This window comes from Nomascus leucogenys, chromosome 11, assembly GCF_006542625.1.
Source record: "Nomascus leucogenys isolate Asia chromosome 11, Asia_NLE_v1, whole genome shotgun sequence".
Lineage (NCBI taxonomy): Eukaryota > Metazoa > Chordata > Mammalia > Primates > Hylobatidae > Nomascus > Nomascus leucogenys.
Window position 1 is genome coordinate 91,633,103 of NC_044391.1, and position 24,674 is coordinate 91,657,776.

Consider the following 24,674-nt stretch of genomic DNA (forward strand, 5'->3'; position numbering starts at 1 on the left):
GACAGGCAATCTAATTCAAATTCTTCATTTTTCAGAGGAGGAAACCGAGATCGGGACATGTGAATGACTTGCCTGAGGGCTCTGGACTGCTGAGGGTGAAAGCTGGAATTAGACCTCAGGTGTCCTGACTTCTGACGCGGGCCTGATTGTCTCTTGTGGCACTCACAATTATTTCATGTGTGCATGTCTTGTTTCTTCATATAGATATCAAGCCCTTTGTCTCAGTTCTTTCCCATGTTCTGCAGCATCTCCTGCTATGCTGGGCCCAGAGAAGGTGGTCAGTCCCTTCCACAGCCATGCTAGGTGCTCGTGGCATGCACTGTCCACACTACTAGGTGCTGCAGAAGATGTAAAAGAAGCCCAGGTTTTCCTGGCTTTGCTGGAGGAAACTCATTATCACCATCAGCAATTTGAGAAACTTGCAAATTTCTATTAAAATGTGCTCACCTTCTCTGAATTGGTAACTGACATCCTTCCTACAGGGCTGTCAATTGATCCCTATATAGAAGAGCTACATGAACTTCACAACACCTTTCTCCTCACTGCTGACAGGTGACAGAAAGATGCTGAGCTTACAAGTCATCTTCATGACCTGATTTAGAGAAGTTTTGATCTGGAAAAGTGCTCTGCTAATCAATAGGGTGAGGTACAGGGTCTTTTGAAACCCCAATAAAAGTGAGCGTTCCTTGATTCATTTGGTTCTCTTTGGAGAGTTTTTAAATTTAGGGGTGGGCCGGGCACAGTGGCTCACACCTGTAATCCCAGTACTTTGGGAGGCTGAGGCAGGAGGATAGCTTGAGGCCAGGAGTTTGAGACCAGCCTGAGTAACATAGCGACACCTGTCTCTACAAAAATAATAATAATAATAAAATAAAATAAAATAAATAAATAAAGAAGAAGAAAGAAAATTAGTTGGGTGTGGTGATGCACACCTATAGTCTCAGCTACTGAGGAGGCTGAATTGGGAGGATCGCTCGAGCCCGGGAGTTTGAGGCTGCAGGGAGCCATGATCATGCTGCTGCACTTCAGCTTGGAGGACAGAGTGAAATCCTATCTCAAACATAAATAAATAAATAATAAATTTGGAAGTTTCTGTCTGTATGAAGCAGCATGGGGGTCATGGTCTCTGGAAGCAGGCTGAATCATATTTAGACCCAGCCTTTGCCACTGACCACCCTGTGGCTCTGGACAAGTCACCTAACCTCTTTGAGCCTCAGTTTTGTCATCTGTAAAATGAGTATGATAATGGCATTTATTTTGTAGGGTTTTTTGGGATTATGCAAATGGTTTTCAGCTAGTGTGAGGCACAGCAAAACTGCTCAAATTAAGTTTTATGATGAATCATAAAATGGGGACATTAATATCCATGTGATAGGAAGACTGAGAGAATTAAATGAGATAATGTATGCACAGTGCCTGGTGCACAGTATTTGCCTAATAACAATAAAACTGATAGTAATAATAATATGAACTAACATTTATCATGTGCTTGCTAAATTATATCTTAGAGACTTTATAAGCATCAGGAGTGGCTGCATCATTATTATGATTTTGACATATGGCTGTGTATTGGGACATTTGAGACAGCTAGTCTTTCAGACGGTTGAGGACTGACATGCATTTGTTCATCTTTGCATTTCCTTCCTGTCCTCACAATATTCTGCCTCTTCCACTCCCCAGTGTTGTTAACAGCAGTTTCCAGAGGTGTTTCAGGGAACAAACAAATGCAAGTTGTGGAATGAATGACTAATCCTAGATCACGGAGGAGTTGCAAAGGACCACTGTTTGATCTCTCAAGGCTGTCTTCAATTTGAGGAGGGAAAATCGTTTATTGTTCTGAAAGATAAAACAAGGGAACCTGTCAGACTATCTATATAGACTGAGTCTTTAGAAATCTTTCTTTGATCATGAAACTCAAACCCAAGATGAATACCGGAATGGGGAGCCTACGTTTGAGTTTTGCAAGAACCAGCCCAGGAGGAGGTTGGGAACCTGTGGAGAGACATCTGCTCAACAGGGCTCTGCGCTCTTACCTCCTCCCCAGGGATTCCATTACCATGAGCTTGCCTGATGATGGATCACGAGGTGCCAAAGATCAAATGAGGATGGCAGGAAACACAAATTATAAACCCTAATGGCAAATCATAAACTAAGAGTGCTGAGAAAAATACTGCTCAGAGTGATGACCCTTCATTGCCTTTTAGACCCAATCAATGGAAACTGATCACAATTTATTAATTCACATCTAATGAGAAAGATTTTCTGGCTACAAAGATCACAGAGATAGCTTGCTGAAATGGCAGAGCATGAGCTTTGGAATCCTACAGTCATAGATTTGAGTTCTGGCATGGCACTAAATAGTTGTGGGATTTTCAGGAAGCTCCTTTAACCTCTGACTCTGGTTCCTCATCTGTAGAGCAGAACTAAAGTCATCCCTCCCTCCACAGGGTTGATGAGGATGGGAAGGAGGTGCTACATGAAAGCACCTTCCATGGTGTGCTACACGCAAAGATGAGTTCTAGACCCCTCGTGGTGTTCTGTGGTGGTCTTCTTCGCTAGAGTTTTCTGATTCTACTTTCACTTTCTGGCACCAGAACTGTGTTGTAAAATCTATTATTTTAATGACATTGTTTCAATAGTTTCTCTATTATATGTCTTTTCTTGGCTAGAAAGAGCCTTTCTTGCCCTCCCTCCTTGTCCCTCATCTACTCATGCCCAAATTCTCTTCATTCTAAGCTTCCTTTTGGCCTTTCAGGGACTAGGACTTCATATCTCCTGTATGTTTTATGCTATATGTGCATAACAGCTTCCCCACCTCCATTCTCTTTCCACTGTATTACTAAAGTACATATCTGGTAATGTTACTGGACTTCTCAGTGCCCAGAGTATGATACCTAACCTTCCCGGCGTGGCCTCCAAATCCCTCCTTTGAGAAACTTCTTTGTTTAGTGAATTATCTCAATAAATTATTTTGGTTGGGGAAAGATATTCTTTGGAGAATGACCAGGATGAACTTGGAGGGTGATGAAGAAATAACTGCTTGGTAGGATATGGACAGAGTTTTAGGGCTTAAAAATGAGCAGAGCAGAAGGTGAGGTTATGGGAAAAAGGCTGCCCATCCATGGGGCTAAAAGCTGGTGCCAAGAAGAAGAGAGGGTTGGTGGATGTTCCCTAAAGGCAGAGAGAATTGGAGTGTCCTGTATTCAAGTGTGAGCTTGCTGTTTGCTGGGATTGACTGTACTATATCTCCCATCTCTGGTCCAAACTTTCCATAAAAGTCTATGGCACACACAATCTTGCATTACTGATGCTTTGTTGAGATGAGTTTGATAATGATGATAAAGAAAGGGGACAGCAGGTAGCAGGTAAAATGTAAAGTGGAAACAGAGACTCTGTAGAAGCACAGACTTAGAGCCAGAATAGTGAAGAGGAAGGTCAGCTTCACAACTCCCTAGATTTACTGAGGGGGACCTTAGATTTTCCCATTGTAAATTGGGAATCAGAACCAATTTTATTTAAATATTGCAGAAAAAATTGACCTCAGCAAACTGGAAGGCTTCGGGGTTTTGCATGCATTAGAGATGTGGCAGTGACAGCCAGCTTTTTCTTTCCTTCCTATCAATAGAATTCTGTAATTCTGGAGTTGGCAATATACCCAATTAGAAGACTATACTTCTCAGCCTCAATGGCTGTGGCCAGATATCCAAGTTTAGGCCAATGTCAGTGGGAGAAATGGGGAAGGATTTATAAGAAAGATTCTTAAAAAGAGGACAGAAAGGGGCCAGGCGCGGTGGCTGATGCCTGTAATCCCAACACTTAGGGAGGTCAAGGCGGGCAGATCACCTAAGTCAGGAGTTTGAGACCAGCCTGGCCAACATGATGAAACCTCGTCTCTACGAAAAATACAAAAATTAGCCAGGCATGGTGATGGACGCCTGTAATCCCAGCTACTCATGAGGCTGAGGCAGGAGAATCACTTGAACTCGGGAGGTGTAGGTTGCAGTGAGCCGAGATCGTGCCACTGCACTCCAGCCTGGGCAGCGGAGCAAAGGCTCTATCTCAAAAATGAAACAAACAAACAAACAAAAAAAAGGGGACCGAAAGGTAAGGAATCACCTGCCCCAACTTTCCATTTTTCTTCCTGCCTTCTGGAACTCAGACATACTGACTGGAGCTTCAGCAGCCATCTTTGGTCTTGAGTCGTCTTGCAATGGAAGCCAAATGTCTGACTGGCATAGCAGAAAATTAAAGGGGCCTGTGTCCCCATGTCTGAGAGGCCACAACAGCAGCCTGTCTCCAGGTTTCTTGTACACAGGACAGAAATGAAATTCTCCCTTATTTTGTGTTTTGTTTTCTGCAATGTAATGTAATGTAATCTGTTAATACAGTAGCAGAATAGCAGAATGATTAAGAAGTGAGCTCTGGAGTCAGACTGCTTTCACTCCATTCCTTACGCTGTCACCTCTTAAGCAGGAGCCTTAAGCAAAGGAGCCAAACCTTTCAGAATCCTCTGTTTTCTCATCTGTAATATGCAGTAAGCGTAACACCACTTGTCATATATGGTTTTTGTGAAGATTAAGTAAAATAATGGGTTATGCACTTAGAACTCTTTTGGTACAAGGTAGGTACTCAATAAGTGGTAGTTGCCACTACGACTATTACATTGTTATGACTATTATTGCCATAGTCACTTATCAGATTTGGCATTCATCTCCATCAATGAGCAATGGGACCCAATAGCAATGGGTCCTTTGGAAATAGAGAAGAGGCAATTTCTTGCCTATTTTTGGTACTGCCCCAGGACTGATACATGGTAGGAGCCCAATACATTTTTACTGAACCTTATCTTATTAGACTTTTGCCAAACATTTCTTATGAGTAGATGACAAAAATTGTAAGTATTGTGTACCAGGGAAAGGACTGACGCTGTGTATGCATACTGTTGTTGAATCCTTACCAAAAACATTTGAGAAATGGGCTTGAAGGGTTATTATAGAGAGTGTATGAGCTTAGGAGTGATTCAGACCTATATTCTATTTGAGGAACAATTTTAATAATGTTAAAAGAGGACTGGATATAAATTTAGAAAAAAAGTTAAATCTGCCTCTCTTTCACTACTCAAATAAGAGCCTCTTGGGGCTTTGAATGGCTGGATGTCACTGGCACGATGGTTTTGCTTTGTTTCATCCATAGCCAACTACATTAAAGAACCTCTGTAAACCATCCTGCCTCCACCCTTCAGTCTCTCCAAAAGGCTGTAGGTGGGAACCACGATGAGAAAAAACCCATTTCCTCTATCTAGTTTATACAATCTGCAATATACAAAAGGGTTTTTAGGTTTGGCATGGCTACGGGGTCTGGTTGTGGCCTACTGAGCTATTGAAGAGTAGATAAGACCTTTTGGACAAAGCACAAGCTGCTTCCTCTGATAAGTTTTCTTCCACCTGTGACAGGGCAGTGGGCAATTATAACATTGGGGCGGGACTAGTGGGAGGAGCTTGGCAAGTTGCTATAACTTCCCAGCTTGACAAATTGTAAAGAAAATAGATTGCTCTATGAGTCAAATTTGTTTCATTTTATAAGCTGGTTTGCATAGCATGGAGAATGGTGCCACAAGGCCAAAAACTCTCTTAAGATTGTGCTGTCCAAATAGTTTCCATTATGTTGGTGCAAAAGTAATTAGAATTAGAATTCCCTGGGGAACTTTAAAAAATTCCAATCCCTGGACCAATTGAATTAGAAACTCTGGAGGTGATGCCTGGGCATCAGTATTTTTAAAAAGAAATAAACAGAAATTGAAAGACAAGCCCCAAACTGGAGAAAGTATTTGCAAAAATACATACCTAATATAGGACTTGTCTCCAGAATATATAAGGAATGCTTAAAAGTTATTAATAAGAAAATAAATAACCCAGTTACAAAATGCGCAAAAGGGCTGGGTGTGGGCTCGTGCCTGTAAGCCCAGCACTTTGGGAGGCCAAGGCAGGCAGATCACGAGGTCAGGAGTTTGAGACCAGCCTGGCCAATGTGGTAAAACCCTGTCTCAACTAAAAATACAAAAATTAGCCATGTGTGATGGCATGCACCTGTAGTCCCAGCTACTCGGGCGGCTGAGGCAGAAGAATCGCTTGAACCCAGGAGGTGGAGGTTGTGGTGAACCGAGATTGTGCCATTGCACATCAGCCTGGGAGACACAGCAAGACTCCATCTCAAAAAAAAAAAAAGGGGGGGGGGCGCAAAACATTTAAATAGACACTTTACCAAGGAGAACACATGGATGACAAATAAACCCATAGAAAGATGTCCAACGTCATCAGTAATTAGCGTAATGCAAATTAAAACCACATTGAAGCATTGCTATATACCTTTTAAAATGGCAAAACAAACATAAAACAAAACAACCGTGAAAAACCACACCTAACAATTCTGAGTGCTGGCAAAGAACTGGAACTTTCACATATTCCTGTGCAAGTCAAATATAATACAGCTACTTTGGAAAAAAGCTTGTCTGTTGATTATAAAGTTGAGCATTCACTTACCATACAAACTAACAACTTCACTGCTAAGTACTTACTTGAGAAACCACAACTTGTGTTTATATAAAAACCTACATGTAAATACTTGCAGTGAGTTTATTTACATCGGCCAAAGACTGGAAACAACCCAGTTGTCCTCCAGCTGGTAAAAGGATAAACAGATGGTGGTAGAGCCATACAATGGGATACTACTCAGCAAGAAAATGGAACAACCTTCTGATACACACAACAACATGAATGAATTTCAAATGCATCTTACTAAGCAAAAGAAAGCAAACTTAAAAGGTTATATACTGAATGATTCTATTTACATAATGTTCTGGAAAGGGCAAACCCATAGGGACTGAAAACAAATCAGTGGTTGCCAGGGGCTAGGAGTGGGAGGAGGGATTAACTACAAAGAGGCAGCCTGGAGAAATTATTTTGGGGGTGATGGAGCTCTTCTGCATCTTGGTTGTGGTGAAGCTTACATGATTATATGTGTTTACCAAAGCTCATGGAAGTGTATATAAAAAAGGATGCATTTTATGATATGTAATTATAACTCAATAAAACTGCACTCCAAAATCCATTTTTCATTATTACAGAAAAAAAATTCCCAAGTGATTTAAACCCATAGCCAGGGATGAGAGTTGTTGACATTATCTCTCAACCTATCTATCAACAGATTTGAATGTGGGTTCTGTCATTTAAACTTCGATTTACATATTTTCCACATATGTGAAATTGGAGATAATAAAACCTACTTTAAAGAGATAAAGAGTTTTAAGGGTTACACTCTCTGGAAAGCATCTAATATAGGGTTTGGCACAAAATAATAATAACCACTTATTTAGTGCTATGTGCTCGGCAATGTACCAGGCAATTAATATGCATCTCCTTTAGTCTTGACAACAATCCTTTGAAGTAGGTATTGTTATTTTTAAAGTGGAGAAACTGATGTTCAGAGAAATTATGGAACTTACTCAAGGTCTCACAGCTAGTCAGTGGCTGAACCAGGCTTCAAGTCTAAACTGAATGTTATTGATTGCTATACTACTTCTGAAATCTTTATTTCAAACATCCCACTCTTTATCATTTCCATCACTTCCTAGCTTTCTATCTCACTTTCCCAGTATTTTTATTGCAATGATATCTTGACCTGATTGACAATTCCAATTTCTACCAATTCTACCACTTTTCATGAGTCATCGTCACTCTTGTGTTTTCACTTCTCTTCTTATTCAGCCTACATTATGTGATTCAGCACAGTTTAGTCTTCCTTTGAAAATACTCTTAACCCCATTACTTTTTTCTCCCTCTGCTTGGAAAAAGTTAAATCTAAGTTAATCTCAGCTTTCTCTTTACTTCATTCTTGCAACTAAGCAGCAATTATTGCTGGAGATAAATGCGCAGTTGTGGAGACTGGACTCACCCTCAGATGAGCCAGGTTTTAATTAAGACCAGAAGGAGAAAAGGACCATGTATTTAAAAGGATGAAGATATAGGGGAGTTTGATTATTGCTGTATGGAGAAGCAGTGGGAAGTTTTGCCAAAGGTGAAGCGATATGGGGATGATGATGTAAAAGTGGAAAGAAGACACTGGAGCAGCACTTCCTTTAGTTTAGTGACCAAAAATCATAAGAGTGAGAGGCCTCCTTGAAGGAACCTGCTATAAATATGCTAACATTGGCATAAGTTATGATATTTTGGTCCTGGCCTGACTAGGGGCTCTGGGGGGATTCCAAATGGCCTCAGTGGCTAGATAAGTCAGTCATACAGTATAGAGAAGTGTTATGGTTGGGGCTATATGTGGAGAGGAGGAATCCTGTTTTGGGGAGAGGTAGGGTTTTTTCTTCTTGTGCTTGGTGCTGTGGTGAAGGCCTCAATCACTGGGCAGGACCAGGGTCTTTAGTGGAGGTGGGCTAGTGATGTGCTGGTAAAGGTTTAACAACTGACTCCCTGAACAACAGTAACACAACAAACACATAGTCCCTCCATAGCTGATTCCAAGTTAACAGCATGACATCATTGAATGTAAAGCTGGAAAGAGGTATGCACAATCAGTACTCTTGGCAGCTGGTGTGAGCTGGCTCCAGCATAACACAGGCTGGGCCAATCTCAGGCTCTCCATGTGAGCAGTGGAAAAGTCTAGATTATATACTGCCCATGAGCACTGTGATGGGGGTAGGTGGCAGGCTCTGGTTTCCAGATGTAATGTATCCTGTGAAGAATAAGACACAGGTAATTCATTCACAAAAATCACTGTGGTCTGGGAGACTGGGTCAAAATAGGACGAGATCTATTGAAAACTGTGTAGTCTTCATTAATCTGATGCACTGGCCCTGTGCCTTCTGTGGAACCCTCTGGGTATATGGCTGCCTTTTGTCCTACTATCAACATTCTGTTCCACATGATAACATGTTTAGATCTGGAAACTCATGGTGAGTCAATTTCTCTGTCAAAAAAGTTTGGAGGTAATTGCTATCACATTAATAGAATTGCAAGTATTCCCAAAATTCATGCATGTGAATAATTTATTTTCATCAATAAGAGAGAAAACCCCTCAATTCTGAAGAAACCTCAACTATTAGGGTATTCATGCTTATGAGAGGATGACTTCAGGAGAAGGGGATAAATGGTAAAACCAACAGGAAAGAGAAGACATGACAGGAGGTTAATAAACTCAGCTTATTTTCCTTATCAAATTAAAGAGACGTTAAATACAAACCAGTACGCTTTCTGGTTGCATGCTTGTAGTCTGTCTTTGTGTCCTATGTGAGCACTATTTATTCTACATGTATGATATTAATGTAATGCTTTTCTTATGATGGCACGCATTGGTACACAGAATTCCCAATATAAGTTAGAATTCCCACTTTTGAAATATTAGAAGAGACCAAGACATTCACTGTCAGTACATGGGTTGGCCCACATGATCTGCCACCCTAAAACCCAGAAAAGCCTCATGCTTTTGCAAAAAAGCTGGAGGTTTTCCTTTCTCAAGTTGTCCATTGGCCTACTCCAGCAATTCTGGGAAGATATTGTAGAATGCTACTCAAGAGAAAAGGAAGGAAGAGGACAAGGCAACAGGAGAGCCATTTTTACAAAGTATTGGCATGTGAGTCCTGGCACTTTATTTTAAAAAATGAGTTTTATGATTCTTTCTCAAGGGGAGACAAGGAGCTGCTAGTGGACCTGTCTCTCTGGACTATAAATCTGTGGAGGTGTTTGTGGCAGATGGTGCACTGTGATTCTCACAAGGGCTTTAAATCTCCTGGCCTGGCTTCCTTCTCCTTGGGGGCTCGATGCCAGTTTGAGGTTTATCAAATCCCAATCATATCAGATTTACTGACTTGTCATTTTGCTGCTCCGCCTATCTTTATTATTTATATCTTGGCGGTATCCTTCCCCTCTCCCTCAAGAGGACTGACCTATCTTCCGGTGTAAAGGAGAGTTAAAATAAAAACAGAGCCATTAGAACATGACAGGGAATGAGAAGCTGGGAGATGTATGAGAACCAGAATAATTCTCTGTATTGAAAAAATAGGCCGGGAGCGGAGGCTCACGCCTATAATCCCAGCACTTTCGCAGGCCGAGGCGGGCGGATCACCTCAGCCTCCTGAAGTGCGGGGTCAGGAGTACGACAGCAGCCTGGCCAACATTGTGAAACCCTGTCTCTACTACAAGTACAAAAATTAGCCAGGCGTGGTGGTACGCACCTTTAATCCCAGCTACTCAGGAGGCTGAGGCCGAAGAATCGCTTGAACCCGGGTGGTGGAGGTTGCAGTGAGCCGAGATCGCGCTATTGCACTCCAGTCTGGGCGACTGAGCAAGACTCTGTTTTAAAAAAAACAACAAAAAACCCAGAAAACAAAAAACAACAACAAAAAAGGCCAGGCGCGGTGGCTCATGCCTGTAATTCCAGCACTTTGGGAGGCCGAGGCAGGTGGATTAGTCGAGGTCAGGAGTTTGAGACCAGTCTGGCCAAAATGGTGAAACCCCGTCTCTACTAAAAATACAAAAATTAGCCGGGCGTGGTGGCCGGCGCCTATAATCCCAGCTAGTCAGAAGGCTGAAGCAGGAGAATTGCTTGAACCCAGGAGGTGGAGGTTGCAGTGAGCTGAGGTCATGCCACTGCACTCCAGCCTGGGCAACAGAGCAAGACTCCATCTCAAAAAAAAAAAAAAAAAAAAAAAAAAAAAAAAGAAAGAAAAAGAAAAGAAAAGAAAAAAGGAAGCTACTATAATTAAGTCAAAACCTGGCCCTAACCTCCCTGGCAGTCAAGGCAAAAAAGAGTATGATGATCCACTTTTCTGCCACTTCATACATCTCACCACTAAATACTCCGGATAAGGGGGATGAACAGTGACTAGGCTGGTAAGCACACTTTCCACAGTACTTCCCTGCATGGAGACACTTACCTGATAATATGGATGCGACGGCTGCAATGATGAAGGACACAATGACACCGGGTCCTGCCATTTCCTTGGCCACCAGGCCAGAGACCACATACATGCCAGTGCCCACACAGCTGCCAACGCCAAGAGAGATGAGGTCCACTGTGGTGAGTACCTGGGCTAGCTTAGTTCCATGTGCCGTCGTGGCCCCAGTTCCCTCTAGCATGGACTCCACTGGTTTGGTGCGTAGGATCCTGGAGTGCATTGCATACCAGGCAGCCCCCCACTGCACCCGCCGGGGGTCCAGTGAGGTGAAGAAGCCACTCATCTTGAGCGATAGGGGATGCAGTGAAGGTCAGCCGATGGAAGGGGGCTACAAAGCCTTAGCGGATGGTTCTGGAACTCATCTAGTGAACAGGGATCTCCCTTTCAGGAAAGGTCCAGAGGGACCCAGTGCAGCCTTCTCCTGGGCATGAATGTCTGCAGGAAAAACACAAGAAAGCAGAAGATGAGACCGAGTGAGAAACAAACCTTGACTTGGAGGAATGGTTGGAGGTTAATGTCCTGAACTGGTAGAACTGGTCTACCTGTGTGCTCATAACACGGAAGGGTTCCACTCTCCTTGCTCTTCTCTCCAGTTCTAAAGGACTGTCCGCACGTGCATTGTGTTGCACAGTCATCCTGATGAGGATGGTCTGAGTTAGAGCTCTGCCACTTACCGCTCTGTGGTCTTGGGTAAGCCATGTCTGTGTTTCAGTCTCAACTGTCCAATGGGACAATAAAGTCTCTCTCCTAGTGTTGATGTGACGATTAGATGAGTGACATCCATAAGGAGCTTAAGAAAATGCCTGGCTTATGGAAAGTGCTCATCCATTTCAACTCTAACTACCTCTTACTTTGCCAACACTTGGTCTGTGATTCTTGGGTATATTTCGAGGGGACACGATATCTACATTTTTTTAAACATAAAAATGTAAAATTAGATCCATGAGTCTCAAGAGGGGCCATGCCACCCCATGGGTTATTTTGACACTTGGCTTCCAAATGAAATAAAAAATATTTTGGGAATTTTTTTTTACTCTCAAACATTGGAATGGTGGGGAGTACTCCTGGCATCTGGGGGGACCCTGAGATGTGAGATGTGTAGGATGTTGTCACACAACTTTTAGATATTTTGCTTGACATTCCTATAGATAAAAATCCTGGTTATGATGATCTGAGCCTGGCAACTCACTCTCTTTTACATATAAACTCATAGGATATTTTGGATAGCCTTAATATACAAGTAAATTGAATTTTCCAGGAATACAACTATAGAATAAATCAAAGGAAGATTATAATGTATTTAGTTTAGAACTTAAGAGGAGTTGTTTGCCCTTTCAGAAAACAAAGGACCCCAGGGGAATGCCACCCGCGGTATTGCATTTCTCATGCCGCACCCTGGAACAGCCTGCCATCTGGAACTGGCACATTTGTGGTCATTTTTCACATAGTGCAAGCATCTGACACCGTCATTTGGATATGCCTGGGTATTTACACACTAAAATATGTTGTATATAGGTAGATGATCAATAATTTCACTTCAGGATACTAAAAGGAGGTATGACAAAGTATTTATTATAAAAAGGGGTGTTGGATCTGATAGAGTTGAGAACTACAGTGTTAGGTAATTTCTAAAGTTTAGTAAATTAGGAACTGCAAATATATGAAGCTACTTTCTTTGGAAGCCAGAAGCTGGAGAAAATTTATAAAAACTGCATTAAATTTATAAGACTCATAAATGTATAGAATTTTTGAAGTATAGCCAGACGTTGATTCCAAATACTGTACTGACAAGCTCAGGACATTTATATAATCAGTAAGTACCTGCCTACCTCATCTACTCATAGTATTAATGAATACTAAGCACTTAATGTAGCACTTGTCTGCTTTGAAAGGCTTTTCAAACACTAATTAGAAGAATCAGGTGAAATGTGGCTGTTTGGTTCACAGGTTTGGGCGACAGCCTTTCTGATTTAATTTTTTCCTAGCTTTGACAGTGTTGCTTCGTGCTGTGTTTTTATTCTTGACAACACCTTAGTTATCACTATAGTTGGATGACATGCCAGAGATATTTAACAGGCTAGAGTGTCTGCATTCCTCCCTTCCACGACCCCTTCCTCCTCTCCTCTTTCTTCTTCTAAAGATTTTTGTATTGGCAAGAAAATATACCATATGTTTACTGGGAAGGCCGCTAGAACAACTGCTTTGGTTGAGGTCTTGTGGGGACATGAATCCACGTATCTATTTATTTCCACCCAGCCAGCATATAAGGAACACCTGTTATGTGCCAAGCATGGAGTGAGGCTTGTAGATGTGAAGACATAGTCCCTGCTCCCATGGAGCTTGCAGCCTGGGATGAGAGATAGTGGACACCCAAATCATACTGCAAGCGAGAGGGTTTATTTTTGTTTTTCCCTGAAAAGCTTGGCTTTTATTATTTCTCTTTTTACACAAACATCACATATCTATTGCAGAAAAGTCAGACAATATAAACAATAGAAAACCACATGAGTAAATAAAATACCACCCAGCTAGCTACAACTTGATTTATATTCTTTCAGACCCTTTTCTATGTAACTACACACCTATTTGAATGGACATATATATATGTGTATGTATGTTTTATAAATGTTATATCATTTATTCTGATTTGAAACTTTCTTGTTTTGCTTAACAATATGTTAGAATGTTTTCCCATATCAACAGTTATAGAAACATCATTTTTAATAACTGAGTAGTCGCTTCACTATTTTGGCTTCAGTGTTTTTATTCAGAAAATTGGCCTGTTGCTTTAGTTTTAATTCATCCATTCAAGAAACTATACAAAGCATCTTCTCTGTGTCAGCCCAGCCTTATGTAGCAGTTGCTGTGGCAAATGAGACATTCAAGGTCCTGCTGTCATGGTGCTGACGTTTGGGGAGGAGGCAATACACAGGCTGACAAATAAAATCAGTCAGTTTCAGAGAGGGATACAGACTGTCTTATGGGCTGAATCATGGCCCCCCAGATTAGAATGTTGGAGTCCTAGCCACCACACCTCAGAATGTGACCTTATATGGAAATAATATCATTATAGATATAATTAGTTGGGGGGAGGTTGTACCAAAGTATAGTGGGCTCTTAGTCCATATGACTGATGTCCTTATAAAAAGGGGAAATTTGTAAACAAAGTCACACACACAGGGAGAACAGACATGGGGGTGATGCCTGTACAAGCAAAGGGATGCCTCAGATTACCACGAAACCACCAGAAGCTAGAAAAGAGGCAGGGAACAGATTCTTCCTCATAGCCCTAAGAAGCCAACCCTGCTGACACCTTAGTCTTGGATTTCTAGACTCCAGAATGCTGAGACAATACATTTCTATTGCTTAAGCCACCTGGTCCATGGTATTAGGTTGGCACAAAAGTAATTGCAGTAAAGCACAAATTGCAAAAACCGCAATTACTTTTGCACCAACACAATGCTTTGTTATGGCAGCCCTAGCAAACTAGTACAGGCTTAGAGGAAATAAAGTGGGGGTGATAAAGGGGTGGGAAGGTCTCTGTGGACATGGCATTGGCTCCTGAGTGGTGCAAAGAAGCCAGTTGTACCCGATGTCAGGGAAATTCTCCTCACATTGTGGTTCAAGAAGATAGAGTGGGTGTTGCATCTGCTGGGATCTAAGTGAGACTGGTATGGGGTAAGGAGGAGGATTTGAGTGTCGTGTCGACTAATTAAATCCTCACAACATATCTGCCTTACAGATGAGGCAAAGTAGGCCGGGAGAGGGGCAGTCACTTACCCAAAGTCACCCGAGCCAGAGCTTGGCCCTGGGCTCCGTGGGGCTCTCTTGCTTGAGATGCACAGAAGTCAGACTGCCAAGGGGCTGGTCAGCCAAGATAAAAGGGGTGTGATTGTGATATTCAGTGCAGTGAGAAGCCCTTGGAGGCTTTTATTCAGGTGAGCAATATGAGATGACTTACTTTTCTAAAAGCTCATTGTAGCTGCGGCAGAATCTTGGGCCCTGGGATCCTTTAAGGTAGGCCGGGATGGATGTACAAAGGTGTGGACCTGCTGGAGGGGGGAGGCCGACAAGTAAGCAGAGATCTACAAGCCAGTGGGACTCTGCAGCCAGGGCAGTGCCTGCACACAGGACACTATGCAGGAAGGAGAAAAATTGTCAGCCAGCTCCAGGAGAACCTCACAAGCTGTGTGCTGCTGGAATCGAGGAGAGAGGCCCCGTGGCAGGTTGTGGCTGTGGTAAATACAGGTGGGCTTCATGCCCGCTTTTTGAGGGGTGGTGAATGGGTTTCCCGTCTTGAGACCCCTTGGCAGTGGCTCTCCATCTTGGTTGCACATTGGAAATACCCAAGGATCTTTCAGAAATGCTAGTGCCTGTGCCCCATCCCAAAAATTCAAATGTAATTTGCCTGAAATATGGCTTATATACAGGGGTTCTTTAAATGCCCCAGCTTATGCTAGCACAGCAGAATTGAGGTTCCCTACCCCATGCCAGGCATAATGACAAGTGCTCCATGTGGAAAACCAGATATTGCTGTTTTCCACAGGAGGCCACTAGTCTGACAGGTACTTCCGGTTTCCTTCCCTGGGCAGGTCATGGGGCCTCTTAACAGCTCTCCTCAGCGGCGATGACTATGGAGGCGGCACTGTCTGGAGATATCTCCTGGCCTACTTGTCCTGTTCAGCCTTCATCAGAAACTGTCACAAGGACACTGAGAAACAAACCAGTCTTTTTATGCAAGTGATGGCTTCTATTTGCACTTCGTATTCCTGGTAATTAGAAACCATATTGAAAATGTGGAGAATCAACCAAAAGCAAAGGTTGAGGGTGGCAAGAATGCCCCCTGGTCCTATTCTCTTCACGTAATTCCCCTGAGTGCTTGCTTTATCGATGCAAACAGGGAGTTGGGACCGTTTCCTTTCTTGGTAGGAAATTTACTGGAGAGAACAAAATGTACAAAAGAAAACATGCTTCTAGGTGACTATTGGCAATATCCATATTCATTACCCCCAGATTATGTTAATCAAAGATAGTTTTGGAAGCTCACTGCTGTTGTCTTTCCAAGATGAGCAATAAATGTGTGTTGTGCTTTCTCTAGCACTTTAATTCAGGTTTCTCAAAATACTTCACAGCTATAACTAAGGAAGGCTTACAGGGCCTCTGGGAGAAGAGAGTCATCATTGTGGTGCTTGCTGGCATGCTCAAGGGTTCAGTGGGCTCCAAGGATAATGATGATAAAAGCAGGTTTGTTTCAGGATGCAAATAATTACAGTTTAGTAGTTCACTGAATGAGTAGGATTATCGAATTAGGCTAGAGACTGCCTTTGGAGGTGAGGAGAGGAAGGAAACGAAGGCTAACAAAACAGTAAACAGCCAATAATCATTCCTGCCTGATTTTGCAAATATGCTAAGGGACTACAAAAATCCCTCATGACACACTCGACGAATAGTTGTCCAGCTTTTTCTGGAACATCTGGGCAGCAGGGAACATTGGCTGATAGAAGCAGCCCTTTCACGTGGTGGGACAGTTAGGATTGCTACAAAATTCTTTTAATAAATGTTCCCAGGAAAAATGAGGCTGCAGTTAGAGTAAATGTTGCCTGGTTTTCTGAGCCCCACCTGGTGACTGTGGGATCTGAGGACCCCTCTGAGATCTCTGCCCACTCCCGTATCCAGGTCTTGGCTAACCCTCTCACCACCTCCCTGCTTTTCTTCCTCTGGGCTGAGCTCCTGGCTCTGGGTTAAGAACACAATTCAGGAAACAGGTTCCCTGCATGCAAATTCTGGCTCTGCCTTTGCTAACTAAGTTACCTTGGGCAAACCTCACTATGCGTCAGTTTTGCCATCTGTAAAATGGGATCACAGTGGTACCTAGCTCACAGGGTTGTGGTGAGGAGTGGAAGAGCTAATACTTGTGGAGCTTTTAGTACCGTGCCTGGCATATAGTGCATGCTGTGGGAGCGTTAGCTAGCATCACCCTGCTGTGGCCCCTGACCAGGTGTAGGTGTTTGTTGTTGTCGTTGTTCCCTGCTGCTGACACCCTTCCCACCACCTTCACCTTCCTAGGCAGCTCTCAGAGGGCCCTTGGCCTGATGGCAAGTCCTTAATCAGGGCTTTTTTCTGTTGAACCTCCCCTGGGTTTCTCCTGGCTGCAGACTGTACACCCTGGTACTTCCACGCCAAGGGATTCTTATTTACCTTTCTCAAACTTGTGGAGAACGGCTTTCCTCTTTCCCTTTATCTAAAGGGGCCCTTCAGCAGATTTGCTTAGGCCTTTGGATGTTATGCCTCCTCTCATTCCTCTATACTTTTGACTTTTTTCCCCGAGATGCACACATACCTTTGGGATGGCTAGACCGTGGTAGGTTCACCTTCAGTTACCACCCTATCCCTGAAAACATGATCCCCTTCTGACTTTTATGCCTGTGGCTTACTCTGGCTCACTCAGCTAGCATAAGCTTTGATGGTGGATCCTCTCCTGAAGCCCTTGCTTCTGTTGCTCTTCTACTCCTTCCAAGCTCACCAGATATGGCTTTACGTTTGCACCACAACTGGGGATGTGCTTGCATGTCAGCCGCTCTGACTTTATACTGCGTGGCCAGGTACAGGCCAGATGCGTCTTAATCCCAGGGTCTGCTCAGCTCTGACAGAACATCCTAGTAAACTGAAATGAGATGTGTGTCCCAGTAACTCTCTTCTGTTGTCTGCAGTTTTGCTCTCTGTATCTATACAGATTAGAGTTAATCTGCTTATGGGATAAGTCTTCAAGTTTTTGATAGCAACTAACATATATCTTGGAGTCTTATCTTTCCTAGACTAAACATCTTCCATTTCTTCTGTGATCAACAGTGCCTCACATGTTATAGCTTCTAGATCAACCACATTCTGATTTGTACTTCTTGAACAGGCAGCACCTTATCATGGTTGACAGTTTTGGACCATGACAGAGTGGTAAGGGAGATGTTTTTGATCCATGTGGCCCAGTGTGTGTGTGTGTGTGTGTGTGTGTGTGTGTGGTGTATGTGTGTGGTGTGTGCACAAGCACATGCCTCTTAAATCATGCAATGTTGGTGCCTGACAAATTCACTCAGATGTATGATTGGCTTTAAAACCAGGGTTCCTAATTTTCAGATTGCTAATTTTTTCAGTTGTATCTTTGCTAAGTGTTTGATCAAATCCACTTCAAATATTTTTTGATCACCTACCATATTATTTAGTGATGTGCTAGCTTGTTTATATTGTATGTGGAGTCTCAGACACAGCCAACTTCGTTTTACTTGGAATATCTTTAAATGGGAGTATGAATCTATAAGGACTGCATATTTTAGCTATGCAAATAAGATTGCACCAATTAAGCTTCCTTTTCAAAGCTTGTTGGTTTTTTTTTGTTTGTTTGTTTCTAAAAAGTTATTGAGTATATTAATCAGCTTTTGCTGTAGTAACAAACAACCCCAAATTTGAATATTACAATGGTGATATTTGTCTCTTGCTGTGGCTCTACTCCAGACAGTGCATCGGCTTCAGATCTTTTCCCCAATCTGGACTGGGGGTCCACTCCACACGCCTTCTTATTCCAGGATTCAGGCTGAAGGAGCAATCCCTATCTGATGCATGCTGCTCTTTTGTGGCACAACTGGTGGAAATGTAAAATGTCTCTACTGCTTCTGCTGGGAACTGGCAGTTCCACTGACTTTCCATTAACTACAGTAAGTCATATGACCAAGCCCAAAGTTAGTGGGGTGAGAAGTGTCCTCCTCCCATAGAAGGCAGGTGAGTCACAAGGCACAGGATGAAGTTGTGCACTTTTCTTATAAAGGAGGATGTAAACAGTTTTGATGATATATCACCGATCCCTTACTATGCACTAGGCAAAGCAATTGTATTTTGCTTCTGAGGCTGTTTTCTCTGAAATGGGCAGATATCTGTACATCTGAGGTGGAAACTTAAGACTCTGATGTGTTCATTCCTGCACTTCCACAATTAATTCTTTGAAGATATAAATAATGATTGCCCGTAAATAGGTAAATTAAAAATTCATCTGCTTCCAACACCAAGCAGAACAAAATAAACATAAACCTGTTTAATTCTGTTTGCTTGAAATAATTCTTTAAAAAAAAAATCTTATGAAAACAATTGATTTTTACCTGGTCTGGGACAATATTTCTACTTACACAAATAGTTTCCCATTCTGCTCCCCTGTTTGTCAACATTCTAGGGTTGTGAATACTCTCTGTGTATATATTTGTTGGAAACTGTGGTGAAAACACTCTCAAGAGCATCTACTTGGAGAAGCAAGGAGAGGCTTGTTCAGAGATCGGTTACTCAGCATTGAGACACCGTGTTTCTCCTTCGATGCCCCAGTCAGGGAGGGTAACACAGTTTGACATTGCCTTCTCCTCTCCTTTTCCATGGACCTCAGGTCCGGTGCCTCAGGTCTTTGCTTGGGGCTAGGTGTCCTTGCATGTGTGGCCACAGTCTGACATCACCTTCCACTCTTCTCCCGTGGATCAGGGTCTCCCAGGTCAGGGTCTCAGGTCTCTGCTTGGTGTCATGTGTTATTCATTGCATATAAGATAATATTAACAAAACCAGAGTTCAGGAAATGAAAAACTTCATTAATCAGATATTACTGGGAAACCTCTCTGTTAGAAGGGACAAATAATACCAAAACCAGTTAATCCTTCTATGCCACCGTAGAAGATTTAAGAATTTGTATTAATCATTGCAAAAGTATTTAATGAGTTCCTAGTGTGTGTTTAGTTCAATGGTAGCTGTTATGGCCATAAAAGAAATTACTGTAATCCAAGAATATCAGGAATTTAGGCACAAGGCAGCTTCAGGGAGTGCGAATGTCCTCTGCTTGTCCTTCCAGACCCACCCAGCAGCCCACTGGCTGTGTCCTGGGGAGCTGACAGGCTCCCTTGCCCTCTGGTTGGATTGGTCAATGGGAGGCACCAGCGGGTGATCAGGAGGATGGAAGACAGGGAGGCCAGGTGTTTATCCCTAGCTTCCCTTTGCCAGGTCACTGTGGGTTGGCTGTGACTCCAGCCAGGTGGCCCTCTCCACATAGCCCTATCTCTCTCTGGTTCTGACAACTCTTTCTTTATCCCCCTGTCATTTCAGGCAGTAGGTGGTACTCATGTTTCTAGCCCTTGGAACTGCATTTTGCCTCACGATTTCTCTACCCACTGCCCTCATCTTTATATATATTAACAGTTCTTTTCACTAACTTTCCTCAAAATACCAGACTTGAGTGTGCCACGTGCTTCCTGCTGGGACCCTGACTGATACATGGATATATTAGACGGCTGAGATAGATTCAGGAAATCAACCATACCCCCTGTGTCTACAGAGATACTGGGTTTGAAGTCAGAACACTGAGGTCTGGCCTTTTTTTAAAAATTATACTTTAAGTTTTAGGGTACAGTGCAGGTTTGTTACATATGTATACGTGTGCCATGTTGGTGTGCTGCACCCATTAACTCATCATTTACATTAGGTATATCTCCTAATGCTATCCCTCCCCTCTCCCCCCACCCCACAACAGGCCCCAGTGTGTGATGTTCCCCTTCCTGTGTCCAAGTGTTCTCATTGTTCAATTCCCACCTATGAGTGAGAACATGCGGTGTTTGGTTTTTTGTCCTTGCGATAGTTTGCTGAGAATGATGGTTTCCAGCTTCATCCATGTCCCTACAAAGGACATGAACTCATCATTTTTTATGGCTGCATAGTATTCCATGGTGTATATGTGCCACATTTTCTTAATCCATTCTATCATTGTTGGACACTTGGGTTGGTCATTTCTAAATACATGCAGATTTCCAAAATTAACACTGTGAAAGGTGAGAGCACACTATCATACCATGAGTATAGTGTGAATACTCTGTACTCATGAATCAGGAGACCGGAGGTTTTGTCCCAGTCCTGTAGGACAAGCTACGGGTGAGACTTCAGTAAGCCACAGCTTGCTAAGGTTTCTATTTTCTCATTTAGAAAATGTTGATAAGGACTTTTTAATGCAACACTATAGTTGCAAAGTGTACTGATGAGAGATGTGTAAGGTGGCTTTTTGCACAAAAATTCTGGTCTCCTCATCCCAAATGTGATTGTAGAGGCCATTCTGAAATGATGAGATCATAAAATATTTGTATTTGAGATCATCCAGCCTGGCACCTTCATGCCATGTGTAATCTGAGCCCCCAGAAGACAATCTGCACCCACTCTGGCTGGATGCCCATCTCAGCATGTCCTTACACCCAAGGCAGAACACTAACTGGACTCCTAAGATACTGAAGGAAATGGAAGCCTTTCTGGTAAAATAGAGAAATGCTATCACATACCTCACAGAACTCCCTCTTGTATTAGGTCCCTCTGGCTGCTGTAACAAATGGCTAAAAATGTAGTGGCCAAAAACGACAGATTTGATATTTTACAGTTCTGAGTCTGCGGGGCTGTGTACCTTCTGGAAGTTCCAGGGACAATCTATTTCCTTGCCTTTTCCAGCTTCTAGAATTTAGAGGTCACTTGCATTCCTTGACTTGTGATTCTTTCCTTCTTCAAAACCAGCAAAAAAGTATCTTCTCTCCTCTCTGTTCCCCTGCTTCCCTCTTCTAAGGATCCTTGCAATTATATCAAATCTACTCTGTAATCCAGGATAATCTCCTCATCTCAAGATTCTTAACTTAATCACCTCTGCAGCGTCCCCTTTGTCATAGTCACAAATTCTGAAGATTAGAACATGGACCTCTCTGGGGAACATTATTCCATCTTCTAAGAACCACTCTTATCTTAGACATGTCTCTCTTCATATTTCTGTACTCCATGACAAACTGCCACCTCTCTCATCTCTCTTTTCCTGAAAACACTCGGCTGAGCAATTATATGCTTTTGGAAAAATTCTGTCCCTAATTAAACAAAAACTTAACCCAAACTACATGTACCTGTCTGTCAAGAATACTGATGATAGAGTCATTCACTCAACTGCTTTCAGAGGAGCATCTTCAGAGCCTGAGCACTGAAGTGGCTTATATGAGGCCATGCCCAAGTGATGGCAGGTGTCCTGATCTCCAAGCCAGTGCTTTCCGTACTGCTGTGTATTTAAAAAGGTGAATGGAGCAGCCTATATTTTCTGGATATAATGTTATCCCAGGCTTGGGATAATCTCCAGAGGAGAATTAGGCATTTGCCTAGTTGTCTATAAGGTCGTGGTCCTTCTAAACATTTTTTTTTCTTGCAGGATTTGAGGGAAGAAAGATGACCTAATCTTGAAAGTCTTCCTAGAGATTTGGCCTCAATAGGAATTTCCTCATCCTGATCTGGAGAAGCCCAATTCTAGCAGGAGTCTCCTAAATGAACTTGTTCACATTAGTATTAATAAGTTGGCTTCCCCAGGGTTGTGTAGGAAAATCTTTAAGTGGATGCATCCCTGCAGCTACTCACTCTGGATATGCTAAATAGAGTTGTCCATCTGAGATACTTCCTCCTAAGTCAATAACTGCAATTTGGATGACTGACTTTGTGCCTCTGGGTTTGGAGCTTATATTTGAAATTACTTTTGTTTTCTCTATTCTCTGTATCTTAACCCACAGCCAAGCTTCTCTTGTACTTTAGATTTTGCTCTTGTGGGGTCTGGCCACCTGTTTCTTTGAGATTTATTTCATTGTACCCAAAGGAAATTTCTATCGTTAAAAGAGTCTGCATTTTAAGTCAGATGATTCCAACTAGACCCTTCAAAATGTCAGGAACTGCCATTTCATGTGATACAATAAATGGACAAATAGAACTTTAATTTTGTCAATATAGGTTATTATACATGCTCCACAAATTTTCAGTTCTCAATAAAGCCCGACTCTAACACACGCAGCCTCACTCTACTCTTAGCTTTACTGCTCTCAATACACACCATCTGCAGTGAATTTCTATAAATATGGAGCTCTTAGTTAATGTCTGCACTGTGTGTGCAAAATGTAGAGGCAAAAAGAAGAAAAAGAAAGCCGCTGCCTTCCAGGAGCTCTCAGGCTGGCCTGCGAGATGGACACGAAGTGAGTGACCGTCCAATGTGATACAAGGAAGTCTCCCTGCTGACTATAATGATTCCCACTTCTTAGCTCCTCTTTCTGTTTTCCTCACCTTTTTCTCTGAAGCTATTCACATTTCCATGTTCCCTTGGGACTCAGCTTATATCCCATCTGTCAGTAAATGTGTGTTAACCACTTGAGCCTCCTCTTCTCTGATTTCCTATAGGACCCTCAACTCACCATGTATTCGTCAATTGCCTTGTGCAAATTGTTAAACACTTGAGAGCTAGGATCTCTTCTTAAAGCCCTCCAATGGTTTTGTATTGCAAATGAAATGAAATCCAAGGTCCTTACAATGTCCTCCAGGGCCCTACATAATCTGATGTCTATTTCATCTCTGAGTTCCTCTCCTACCACCCTTCTTCTTGGTTCAGCCACACTGACTTCCTTTCCATTCTTGAAATACATCAAGCTCTCTGTTGTCTCAGGGCCTTTGCACTTGTTTCCTCTATCTGGAATCTCTTGCCCCAGGTCTTTGCATGACTTACCCTTCATGCTTCCAGTCTCAGCTGAAATGTCATCTTTGCAGAGATAGGTCCTCCCGGACCACCTGAGCTAAAAGTGGCCCTGGCCTCTCTGTGGTCTCTTGTACTCTTTTCCTCATTATCTACCTATATATCTATCTGTGCATCTATCTATGTATCTACCTGTGTATCTATCAGTCATCTATGTCTATCATCTATATATCCATCTATTAATTTACTTATTCACTTAGTTTTGAGTAATTTATCTTGATTTGACATTTATTTGTTTATATTTTTTTGTTTATATTTGTTTATATTTTCATGTCTGTCTCTCCCCTCTAGACTGCAAACTCCTTGAAGGTAGGAATTTTGTATCTAATTATAGATAAATTATCTCTATTTAAAAAACCCTTTTATATTCATTCAGTTAAGGGAAACACGAGTTTAAAATCTACAATATCATGTGGTATTTTCCCCTTATCTGCAGGGGCTACATTCCAAGACCCCCATGCCTGAAACTGAGTATAGTACTGAATCTTATCTATACTAAGTTTTTTGCTATATGTACATACCTATGATAAAGTTTAATTAATAGATTAGGCACAGTAAGAGATTAACAACAAGAACTAATATTAAAATGGGATAACTATAACAGTATTCTAGCATCACTACTATTGTACTTTGGGGCCAGTATTAAGTAAAATGAGGATGACTTGAATACAAGCCCTGTAATACAATGTACAGTCGATCTGATAACTGAGATGGCCACCGAGTGACTAAGTGGCGGGGTGGGGGGTAGTACATAGTGTGGATACCTTGGACAAAGGAATGATTCATGTCCTGGGTGGGACAGAGTGGGATGGTATGAGATTTCATTATGCTACTCAGAACAGCATGCAATTTAAAACTTAGGAGTTGTTTGTTTCCGGAATTTTCCATTTCATATTTTTGGACCTCAGATGACCATGCATAACTGAAACCATGGAAAGCAATATTGTGAATAAGGGAGGACTACCATAATATTAAAATATTAAAATTTAGTTAGGTTTAGAGCTACACTTATCAATGTAGAAGTTCCATGTAGCTCCTTGGAGACCTCAGTCTTTTACCCAATCAGAGCAGTGAAAACCTCATAAATCATAGAGGATGCAACATAAAAGGTATATTTTTGAT

At 42.2% G+C, this 24,674-nt stretch overlaps 1 protein-coding gene across 2 annotated transcripts in view; it reads right to left on the bottom strand.

The window, feature by feature from the left end:
* The window catches only part of SLC7A14 (solute carrier family 7 member 14), a 125,761-nt gene that overhangs the window by 51,890 nt on the left and 49,197 nt on the right, over window positions 1–24,674 (bottom strand). For both annotated transcript variants that reach the window (XM_030822823.1, XM_003256445.4), the window contains exon 2: window positions 10,940–11,395. In XM_030822823.1, the coding sequence (XP_030678683.1) occupies window positions 10,940–11,243 (304 nt within the window). In that variant the 5' untranslated portion in view covers window positions 11,244–11,395. The remainder of the gene's footprint in view (window positions 1–10,939; window positions 11,396–24,674) is intronic.